We start from the raw sequence: 11,458 nt of genomic DNA, 5'->3' as shown, positions 1-11,458 counted from the left end.
CTTCGGTGGAGCCCCCGCAGCTCGACGTGACCTGTGCGGTTCGTGGCCAACCGAAACGACACGACGATCGCCCGCACAAACGACGATTGGTTGAGGGTTGTCGTGAATTCGTTCTGGAGCAACAATGGATTCACGGCAGGGGCTGACGACCGCGCGATGGCTAGTGCAAAGCCAATGGTCGAGTAATCGTTCTGGAGAAACGATGTTGTGGCCTTCTCGTATACCAATGTGGTGAACATTGGCGACGGAAGGAGCACGGCATGCCTAGACACGGCGTCCAACAGCAGCACTGGCACGTCCAGCATCGACGGCTGGAAAGCCACGTTGAACTGGGTGCATTCAGGTAATGCCATCGACGCAGCCACCTCCGGCAACGCACGGTGCCAATCACTCGCTTCGTTCAGGGCGCCACGTTCGAGGTGTTGGTGCAAATGATCGAGCAACTCGAGCATGAGTTTGCCGCACTCTTGAACGTCGGACGTAGGTCCATACCAAGACAACCCAAACGTGTGTTTGGTTGGCTCAAATGAGGTCAGTCCAAGGTCCTGGCCAATGGATTTCATGGCGTGCAGCACAGAGTTGGAAAAGGGAGCGTCACTGAGACCGCTGCCAACAGTTAAGACGGTTGGCTTCCAGCCTGCGAATGCTGGACCGATGATCGCGTTTGGGTGTGTGATGAGAACCCAGTCGTACACGGAGAGGTCGGCCGTTGTCATGGCTTGGAAGGAGTGTACAGCGTCGAAGTCGACTGTGAATGCCACGTCCGTTGCGGAAGGAGTAGATGGAAGGACGAAGCATTGGTTCGGGTCCAGCCGATTGACGCGTGATGATGCAGTGCACTTCAAGTCGGACGGGAGAATCCCATCGCCCCCGGCAAGAGCTGTTCCGTCGGGAACCACAACCAGGTCCGTACGCCACGTGGACGGCTGGTGTTGAACCATGTCTTTCCAACTCGCATGTAGCCACCTGAATTCGTCGACGGCGTCGTCATCTCGATCTCTGGGCAGATGCACCACGATGGCGCGGACAAATGCCGCCTCGCGCCGCACGCTGGGCACATGGAGGTTCTCCAACGCATGAGAACTGTATATCACTTGGAATATGAAGCAACATGCAATCAATGTCGCAGCCACGAAGAGCGATCGCTGGTGCAGCGTCGGAAGGCGGATGGACTCCATCAGCGTAGTAGCTACTATGGTAGCGACAGACAGCTCTACAGTGCGTCGTGTGGTAGTTCGACTAATCAAACACAACTCATCATACTGTCCCATAATTCCCTGCTACTGTAGCAACAGTTCCAGTGTTGCTTACGTAATCATTTCACTTGCTCTTATTGTGTGAAAGTCAAATCCGTGTAATCAAAACCACACAATCTAGCTAACTAAGTTAACGTTAGGGGTTCACTGGCGATGCACTCAACCTCGGGAATAGCAACACAAGGGGTCCGGGGGTTCCTAGTAACAGGGCTACAGTGCTGGGTTTTTTATGGGAGCGATTACGTAAGCAACAATGAGACAGTTTCTCACAGGGAATTATTCCTACTTCGAAGTACTTTCTAGTACCACTCTGGTCCGTAATGTTTGTCACATTGTTTTTGGCGTGGTGCCATTCGTCTAAATTTACGACTTGAATTGAACTGATTGGTGCATTGGAAAGGTAATGATCTCCTCTTTGATTGGCTAGTTCGAGCTCCTCCGAAAGCACTTTTTTGCAGGAGATACAAGCTTGAGAGAGCATGAGGTCGATTTTGTAAAACGAAAATCATCCGGTCAGCGTTAAATGCCATTGCTATCTCGTGCACTCGATGCCCAATACACGTACTAACCCTATGCGAAGCAAGTACACATACTATTGAGATCCAAAGACGTTCTGCTCGCTAGTTGTGCCATGCAGCGTCGAGTCACAGTAGATAACCACACCATGCTGACATATAGCCATGATGACCCTATGAAAGACATGCTCTCGGTTATAGCACCTGACAGTATAGATATATTGTTCGTTCATTAAGGTCACCCCCATATTCAGCGTTGGCCCTGACATACAGACCTCTCGCCTTGGCGCGACGGCGGCCAAACATGATGGCGGCAGATTTTGGGGTATAAATATGGAGGCAGATTCTGAGAAATTTGCTGAATTTCATACTGAAACCAAGTCAAATACAACATGACAATCTTTATGGACCAGAGTAGAATACAGACTGTTCAGAACTCCATGTACTACTCCCTCCGTCCCAAAATACTTGCGTAGTTTCCGGGAGGGGGGAAATGACACGTCTTTATATTTTCAAGTGATTTTCAAACTTATCTGTCGTCTGCCCATCGTCGAATTTCTCGTGTTTGATTGGTTTATGTGAACAAGCGCGCCAAGTCCTGTCAAGTCATGTGTCAGCGAGGGAAAAATACACAGGAACCATCGCAGAAGTCGTCCACAAAGTTTTCATACTTTAAATCATATAAAATAGTGACCAACATTCGCAATGCGTGTCAACAAGCGTGACCTGACAAACGATGACCGCGAGGCCATCCTTCGGGAGATTCTGCTGAACAGCAGTAAGACCTCGTTGGCCAGATTGCCCAACGGCATTGCGCAGGTGCTTGCGGAGAAGTATAACTGCCATCACTCCACCATTCGCCGCGTCTTTGCTTAGGCAAAGAAGCAAGGGATTACCACCGGAAACATGAAAGTTTCGGTTGCGAGCAGAAAGAAGGGTCGCGTGGGTAGGAAGATGGCCTATACCGCCGAGGAGGTGAAAGTAAAGATATTGCGAGTACCACCCGCCCAACGCACAACACTGCGCTCAATCTCGGAGCTGACAGGCTTACGTCAACGACAATACTATAGAATTAATCAAAATGGTCGTAGGAATAAGCCGCCGTTCCCTGCACCGGTATCTCAAGCTCGGGATCTTTCGTTCGCACTCGAATGCTATCCGTCCCAGTTTGACCGATGCCAACAAGTACATCCGCATGAAGTTTGCATTCAACTTCGTTCGGGCGAACATGGAGTTCGACGGCATGATGGACTACGTCCATTTGGACGAAAAATGGTTCTACATCACCAAGACAACGAGACGGTACTATCTGGTTCCTGGCGAGAAAGAACCTCAACGGACGTGCAAGTCAAAGAGGTACATTTCCAAAATTATGTTTCTCAGCGCCGTGGCCCGACCTCGGTACGATGACGCTACGGGTACATGGTGGGACGGCAAAATTGGAACTTGGCCGTTCGTTGAGTCCGTCCAAGCCCAGCGCAAAAGTGCCAACCGAGCTGCAGGGACCTATGAAACCAAGGCGTTGACCGTGACCAAGGACGTATACCGCGCGTTCCTGGTGGAAAAGGTCTTACCGGCGATCGTGAGCAAGTGGCCATGCCCCAAGCGAATTGTCCACCTGCAGCACGACAATGCGCGCGCACATGTGACGCCATACGACGCGAAGCTCTTGGCAGCCTTCGCCAGCTACAGTAAATCTGGTTGGACGTTCGCGATCAAGCCGCAACCTCCCAACTCACCCGACATGAACATCTTGGACCTTGGATTCTTCACCGCCATCCAGTCCCTCCAGCATCGCACATCAGCCCGAACTGTGGACGACCTCATTACCAATGTCCATGCAGCATTCGACACGTACCCGTTCGAGCGTTTGGACCGGACGTTCATAACTTTCCAAGCGTGCCTTGTCGAAACGATGAAGTGTTTTGGCGACAACGCGTACAAGGTGCCTCACCTGTCCAAGGAGAAGCAAGCGCGGCTGGGGCTCCTGCCTGAAAACGTTCGATACCCTGCGGATACCTACGACAGTGTCAAGCGCTCACTGGATTCCGTCGACTGCACCGTCATGGAGAATAAGTTCCAAGAGGAACTGGACGAGGCCCGGAGCATGCATGAGCTGGCCCAGGAGCTCGAGCGCATTGCCCTATGTGACGACGAAATGGTGGATGAGTTGATGGCGACGAAATGGTGGATGAGTTGATGGCTGAAGTTGGAATAGATCCAATCAGCTTAGATAATGACGAGTAAAGCATGCTGGTGCATGTTGCTGGTATTGCGTGAAGTTGGTGGGCTCGGTAGGAGGGTTCCTGAGGTAAACCCCCCTCCGGAATCGATTGGAACTGTCAGATTTTCCATATATCGTCGTTTGATTGGTTCTGAGACACTTGGATCCCATGTTTTCATTGGCCACTTGTATCGTTACAACTCTAGAAGTTGATGCAAAGTATAAAGTTTTGCACAGTTTTTCATTTTATTCAAGGAGCCGTACAGCTTTTTTATGATCTACGCAAGTATTGTGGGACGGAGGGAGTACTATAGTATACGTATAAGTTACTGTAAGGTTATGATTGTTTCATCTTTTGTAATTACCCAATAGTATTAATATGATGTAGAGCCAATATTAATACTGCGTAGTATTTATTAATAATGGTACAGGTAACTACATTGGAATTGGATCGCAGTGGTATAACAACCAAATACAAATTCTCATATAAAATGGAGGTGAGTCAAAACGAGGGTGTGACAGATTTATTAAAATACAATACAGAACACAATTAACAGTCTCGGATTGGCCAAATTGTAACCAATTGACATTGCTAAAAACTACGTCGCATACAACAGTACACAAACACCAACGCATACATACATTACTTCCTGTTCGTTACAACTGAACTATTGTATACCGCTTACGCTTTGGGCGCAGTCTCCCTGTGAGTGAATCGTCATACGTGTATTGATTTGTGATCCTTAGAGCATCTCCATCCATTGGGTCTTATTAATTGGATTTTCCGGATAATGTACGGATAACAATGAGCTTTATGCCTGTCACATAAATAAGTCGTGGTTTTCCCACCCGTCAGTCTTTTCCGTGTCGAGCCGAAGCATCCCCATGTACTCGATATGGTCGTCGTCCGACGACGATGGCAGTGACGAAGAGTATTTCCGTCGCGACTTCCCTAGTGTAAGGACCAATCAAGGATCTCGCCCAGGCCGCAGCGTCAACATCGACCGTCAACGTAGCATCGGAGACGAACAACTTTGGATTGACTACTTCGTTGCGAACCCTACATGACAATGGTCTGATACGTATACTACACCATTCAGAACTAAACTACTCCCACTAGGTGCATTTCGCCGACGATACAGCATGAATCATAAGTTGTTTTTGCGCATTTCGCGGGACGTCGAAGGGCAGTCGGCATTCTTCCAGTAACGGCGAGACGCCACTGGTGCTCTTGGGTTCTCCACTCTTCAGAAGTGCACAGTTGCGATGCGTATGCTTGCGTATGGGTCTGCCGCCGACTCATTGGATGAAAACTTTCGTATGGGCGAGTCTACCGTCCTCAATGCACTCGAGATGTTTTGTGCTGCTATTGATGAGCTCTATGCCGATGAGTTTTTGAGCCGCCCAGACGCTGTGGAGACACAACAACTGCTTGAGGAAAATGCCCTTAGTGGGTTTCCCAGGAAGGTTGGATCCCTTGATTGTAGTCACTGGGTGTGGAAAAATTGCCCAGTTGAATGGCATGGTAAATTGTTTTTCGTATAATATATATTAACAAAATTTAATCATGTTGTATAGTAATACTACGTAGTAATTGTTATTACTCGTAGGAGCCTATATGGGCAAGGATAAGAAGGCAAGTATTGTGATTGAGATCGTAGCCTTAAAGAACCTCCGTGTGTGGCACTACTTCATAGGTCGTTGTCTAATATTTGCTCGAATTTTCACAGTATATGTTTAATCGAATACTACTAGTTTAATATTTCTACTACTAGGCATGGCGGGATCAAACAACGATATCAACGTATTGTGCTGCTCCTCTCTATTCGATCGCGAACGCATCGGCGTGGCACCAAATATCTCGTTCACTATTAATGGCTCTAGCTTTACAAACCCGTTCGTTATATTTCTACATAAAGCAAATTTTAAAAGTTGAAATATGTAGGTACTTTTTGGTGGATGGAATTTATCCAATCTCAAGCCGATTTGTGTCGTCAATTACCCAACCAACGGACTGGGCGTCTCATAGCTTTACCAAGCAGCAGGAAGCAGCGCGTCGAATCTGCACGATTGAAAGCTGCGTTAGTTCAACATATCTGGCAGATTAATGGTGTAAACAACATTTGATTGTTTTCTAGTAGTTTACATTTGTCGCAATCAATTTAGCCGCAAGTAGAAATTTACAGTTACTAGGTGACAACTGAGAATATATACTAGTTTATGATTTAGCTGAATTAACTACGAATTAGCACTCCTAATTACACCTCGTTATCGATTTCATCCACATCGTCTTGAACCAAATCCTCAGCCACCAATGATCGAGCAACGCCCGTAACAGTGGCGGATTGCAATTGGCGGGCGCGAAGAAGCAAACTCGATCTCAATTCCCTGTTGAATTGAAGGTCTTCTTCTGACGGGGGGTCCTGACCAAACACTTGAAACATGAATTTCAATTCGGACAATTGGTGGCGCTTGGCCATGTGCGTGGTCTTTGCTTCGGCTGCTTTGACAAAACGAGCATGAAGCTCAACTTGCGAATATCTAGTAGCCTTGTTCGATGCTTTAGCAGCTTTCATGCCTGTAGGACGTTGCAAATCATCGGCACTGCGCTTCCCATAGACTGACTCTACAACTTCAACACGCCACGTCGGGCCGTCCTGAACGATTCGCCAGCACGCAAGGATTGTCAGTCGGTCGATGCCGTGCAATTTGGCCACATGAATGGCTCCAGCTCGGTACCGATGGCACCATCTTCGTTCCAGCCCGATGGGATTCTCTTGAGCGCTTGGACAACGGAAGCGTTGAAGCTGGAGAGCATGGGGCATATTTTTGCAGCGGGATACGATTGCGTGGGGAGTGCGGTCACCGTGGTCGTTTGATGCCTTGTGGAGGAGCCAGTGGTCGTACACACGCTTATTCAGGTCAGCCGCCTTCTGCGCTGCCCCAGTCGCAGAATCACTTGAGATGGCGAGCCACGACCTGGCGAGCTGGACGGCTTCTTGGGCGCACCTTCGGTATATCCCCTTGTTAATAATTTGCCCAAACGGGAATTAAAATACAACAGAGTACCACTATTAATTTATGAGTTCCACTGTAAGTTCAGGCACTCCACATCTGCACGTCACAAGTAGTTAGCAATGACGCAAAAACTACAACCCCTGATATTGGCTTCATCTCGGCGGAAACAGCAAAAATTACCCAGTCAAATGAATGGGAAATAGGTCCAACCCCTGAAATTTGACCAGTTATAGCAAGTCAACGTGAGCCCGATTTGAAATACAAATCGAGCTCACTTTAACTTGCTATAACTGGTCAGCACTGACCCGCGATGTACAGTACGATTTGTCGGCACTGGACGGGTTCACGTACCGAACCCTTCTGGAGGTCACCGCTTCGGAAGATGCTTGTGCGCTGTGGTGCCGTCAAGTTAGCCTCCTGGAGGGTTCAATGGCGTGTCCTATCTGCACAAAGAATATGACGCTGTCGAAGACAAAGAACGGTTGGCGCTGGCGATGCCAGAAGAAGCTCCATGCCGACCGCCCGATCGAAAAGAGTATCCGCGCTGGCTCGTTCTTTGCGAAGTCGAAGTTACCACTAACGACGCTCTGTTATACGTGTGGGCTACAAGCCAGCCAAGACTGTCATGGATGAGCAAGGAGTGTCGACGGACACCGCATGCAATTTGTACAACTATTGCCGAGGTATTTGCTCGGCTGAAATGAAGGTAAAATTCTACAATTAATTATTCGTCAAATTGCTAACCAATTTTTATTCATCTAAATTGCTGTCAAATATATATTCATCTAAAGTGCTTAAAATTATTTATTCATCTAAATTGTTTATTTGCTGCCCTAGATTGGCGGTGAAGGACACGTCATCGAAATCGACAGGACGTCCTTGAAGAAGTCAAAGTACGGCCGTGGTGAAGTCACCCAGACCGTTGGCTCTTTGGGGGTGTCGATCGGGCAACCAAGCGGTGGCTCGGCATATTGGTCGGTGAGGACTGTACGAAACCGACGCTCTTAGCGCTGATCAAGAAACACGTACGACTCGGAACTCTGATTATGTCGGACAAGTTCGGGTCGTACGTGTCAACGAACGAAGTCCATACTCTTGCCAACAACAGAGACCTTCAAGACATGAGGTATGGGCACCAGTGGGTGAACTACACTGACAACTTCGTTGACCCCACCATTGGTGCCACACCCAACGCATCGAAGGTCTATGGGAAAAATCAAGTCAAGCGACATATCAAGACCATGCGAGGTATGGTGTCAGATCTGTTACCTCCGTTCATGGACGAATGTCTGTGGCGCAGCTGGTACTTTCCACCGGGTGCCTCGGGCACAACCTACTTCAAAGGGTTAGTTGTAGGAGTTAAGAAGAAGTAGGGCATGCAGAGTTGTAATACAGTAATATACAGTGGTACTCGTTTCTCTTTTTTGCAATTTATTAAAAATATGGACAAGGGGATATACCCAAGGTGCGCCTCTTCTTGTGTGTCCCAAGTGTCGCCGTGCGCCATCTTGAGTTGTGTTTTTTGTGGTCAAAGTACCTGGAGCGGCATTTTTTCATATATTTTAATTTTGTACTCGACTTGACTATACGTATGGGCGCAGTTCCGTGACGCTTTTTCCGACCTTTCGATGGAGGGGTTCCTTTACTCCAAATTGCTACTTCCTCTGTTCCGTAATGAAGTTGACTTCATTTTTAATAATCCATTTCTCAGTCGTTTCGAAGCCTAATTGGTTGCATGGGAGCCCAAATCATAGGCATTAACGTAATGAAAAAGGCTCTATTTTCGGATTTTTTTATTGGCTGTGAGGCTCCCGATAACATGCACAACAAATCCACGACGACGTTGATGAAACTTCAAAACTACATCATTTGCTCCATTCTTGTCCAATCGGCTTCAAATTTCGCGCAATCGCTTGCTCGTGGTGAGTAGATATACCTAGCGCTATTCCGATTGCTCAAAACTGAGTTATCGGCAGCTCTAGATGCCATAGGCAACGACCGCCAAACGACTGACGGACGCGCAGCGGACAGCAATCTTCTTTTAAATGTCAGTGATGAGGTCCAACGGTCGAGTGAAGCCAGGAGCGCTCCAAGGACTATGCGAGGAGTTTAGTGTGACCCGCCAAGCAATGTCCAAGATTTGGAAGCGTGGGACCGACACCACAGCCAGCCACGGGTATCCCGTCCTTGACTCAACGATCAAGAAGAAGAGTGGCAGGCCTGTAACCCTAGATTGTGCGTCGCTAGAAGCTCGCGTGAAGGCTCAGACTGCATTCAGTCGCTCAACGTTTCGCGCTCTTGCCGCTGTCACTGGGGTCTCAAAGACAACGCTATGGCGTCTTGTGAAGTCGAAGGCCATGAAGCGCTGCACCAGCCGTTTGAAGCCTATGCTAACGCAAAAGCACAAGCACGTCCGATTGGTCTACTCCAAGACGTTTTTGCGCCGCCATCCAAATGGTACCCTGTATTGGCACGACATGTTGGACTACGTCCACAAAGACGAGAAGTGGTTCTATATGACCAAAGTAAATCGACAGTACTACCTATGGTCAGATGAAGATGTCCCAGCGCGGAAGTGTCAGTCTAAGAATCACATCATCAAGGTGATGTTCCTGACGGCTGTGGCAAGACCGCGGTATGACAGCACGAAGCGAACTCATTGGGACGGCAAGATCGGTACATGGGCCTTCACGTCAACGCGTCAAGCTCTTCGCAACAGCAGGAACTGCAAGCGTGGCGATGATGTTGTTGAACCAACGACAGTCTCCAGGGAGGTGTACCGAGACTACCTTGTCAACAAGGTTATCCCAGCGATTCGATCGCTATGGCCGCGGCAACGATCGAGCGTGATCTGGGTCCAACAAGATAATGCAAGGCCCCATGTCAGCGTTGATGATGCTGCTGTTCGGTCGGATTGCAGGCTCTATGGACGGATGGAACATCAAATTGTGTGCTCACAGTCCGCGAGACCATCGAGAGCACCAGCCTGAATTTTCAAACTTTATAATTTTTTTATAGAGGTGCTCATTTTTTCAATTCGTGTCATAAACCTCTGTGGAGAGATGACCAGGAAATTATTACATGAAAAAAACATTAAAGATCAGAGGTGCCGTCGCTGTCATCCTGGGTGGAGTTTCCACTGTCACTTGATGACGACACGTCGCTTTCATCATCACTAAGACTGGGAGCACCTTCTGCGTTGCGCAGTGCCCTGTCGAGCTCGATGAGCTTTGTCGTCGAATTTGCAATCGTGTCACAGATCGTGCCAGTGTCTAACATCCAAAACGCATGCGCCAGGCGGTCATGCACTTCGTCGAAGGTCGTGTTGGAGGTGTATGCCCGGCCGACAGTACCCTTCACATTCGCCCACACCAGTTCGATTGGTTGGAGCTCGGAGAATCCAGGCGGCGTGTAGACGACGTGGTGGCCCCTTGATCGTGCCATTTCGACAACCACAGGGGGAATGTGCTCGTCGACGTATTTCTTTAACCGCGCCCACATTGTCTTCTTCATCGCAGTTGGAGGAACGTCAAGCAGGTTGAATCGGACGCAAGCTTCGTAAATCTCAGCCTTCTTCCACGTGCCCTTTGGGGTGGACGGAGCCTTCCCCTTGTGGTACTTCGCATTGTCCATCACAAAGACAGCCGACGACCAACCGAGCTCCTCGACTTCATCCATGAGCTTTTCAAACCACGTTGTGAAGTATTTGTGATTGAACATTCCGTGGTAGTCCTTGACGGTCTTGCCGTTCTTCTTCCCGCCCACAAAGATATCCAGCCCCAGCAGGTGGGACACGGCAGACCCATCCTCGAGTATGCCAGCAATGAAGCAGTATCGACGGCCTTTGTGCTTGGGCTTGGTGACTACCGTGTCTGTGGGGTCATATAGGCTGTCCTGATGGCGGGAGTAGTGATGATGGACGAAGCTTTCGTCCAGGTACACGATCGGACGACGCGGCGAAGCGGACACAGTTGGTACCATGAATTCGACGTATGCATCCCGTGCTTGTTCGTGGACCTCAGACATGCGGTATGTCGTGCCCTTGGGTGACTTGCCACGAGCGTAGCCGTGCTTTGCCAGAAAGGCCTGGACGGCACGCAAGCAAGCCGCATAGTCCTTGGATGAACGTTCATCAACCAACACGATGTTGGCATCCATCAGCATTCCGAGGACATCTTTTCCCACTGTCCTCTGCCGGGTAACACAGCGGTCGCGAATGAATGTGCGGACGAGGCAACGAGCCGCGTGCGTGTTGGGGACTCTCGAGCGATGCGTGGTTGAATTTGCTGGCAGGGGAGCAACTGTGACATCTCCCTTAGCCAAGAACTCAGCGAGGACACGCTTTACAACGTTGGTGCTGCGACCAAGCATTCGAGCAACCAAGCCAGCAACATCAACACAATTGGATTCACGCAGAGTTGCTTGTAGCATTAGAATGTCCAGCT

The 11,458-nt window shown here is 49.1% G+C and overlaps 5 protein-coding genes across 5 annotated transcripts; 2 read left to right on the top strand and 3 right to left on the bottom strand.

The window, feature by feature from the left end:
• Positions 1 to 130: 130 nt before the first annotated feature.
• On the bottom strand, positions 131 to 1,178 carry H257_17395 (hypothetical protein; the record flags this gene model as incomplete). Its single annotated transcript, XM_009846193.1, has 2 exons — positions 131 to 160; positions 225 to 1,178. 2 exons carry the CDS (start codon positions 1,176 to 1,178, stop codon positions 131 to 133), a joined length of 984 nt encoding a protein of 327 aa, XP_009844495.1.
• Positions 1,179 to 4,816: 3,638 nt separating this feature from the next.
• Positions 4,817 to 5,519, bottom strand: H257_17394 (hypothetical protein; the record flags this gene model as incomplete). Its single annotated transcript, XM_009846192.1, has 2 exons — positions 4,817 to 4,947; positions 5,330 to 5,519. 2 exons carry the CDS (start codon positions 5,517 to 5,519, stop codon positions 4,817 to 4,819), a joined length of 321 nt encoding a protein of 106 aa, XP_009844494.1.
• Positions 5,520 to 6,253: 734 nt separating this feature from the next.
• H257_17393 (hypothetical protein) lies at positions 6,254 to 7,526 on the bottom strand (the record flags this gene model as incomplete). The annotated part of the gene is made up of 3 exons (XM_009846191.1): positions 6,254 to 7,018; positions 7,365 to 7,430; positions 7,494 to 7,526. The coding sequence occupies 3 exons, from the start codon at positions 7,524 to 7,526 to the stop codon at positions 6,254 to 6,256; spliced, it is 864 nt and encodes a 287-aa protein (XP_009844493.1).
• A 533-nt stretch (positions 7,527 to 8,059) lies between these two features.
• On the top strand, positions 8,060 to 8,386 carry H257_17392 (hypothetical protein; the record flags this gene model as incomplete). Its single annotated transcript, XM_009846190.1, has 1 exon — positions 8,060 to 8,386. One exon carries the CDS (start codon positions 8,060 to 8,062, stop codon positions 8,384 to 8,386), a length of 327 nt encoding a protein of 108 aa, XP_009844492.1.
• A 681-nt stretch (positions 8,387 to 9,067) lies between these two features.
• Positions 9,068 to 10,003, top strand: H257_17391 (hypothetical protein; the record flags this gene model as incomplete). The annotated part of the gene is made up of 1 exon (XM_009846189.1): positions 9,068 to 10,003. The coding sequence occupies one exon, from the start codon at positions 9,068 to 9,070 to the stop codon at positions 10,001 to 10,003; it is 936 nt and encodes a 311-aa protein (XP_009844491.1).
• Between the last annotated feature and the right edge of the window lie 1,455 nt (positions 10,004 to 11,458).

This window comes from Aphanomyces astaci (assembly GCF_000520075.1).
Source record: "Aphanomyces astaci strain APO3 unplaced genomic scaffold supercont1.105, whole genome shotgun sequence".
NCBI lineage: Eukaryota > Oomycota > Saprolegniomycetes > Saprolegniales > Verrucalvaceae > Aphanomyces > Aphanomyces astaci.
The sequence above is the reverse complement of the archived record's forward strand: the minus strand, read 5'-3'. Positions and strand labels throughout refer to the sequence as shown.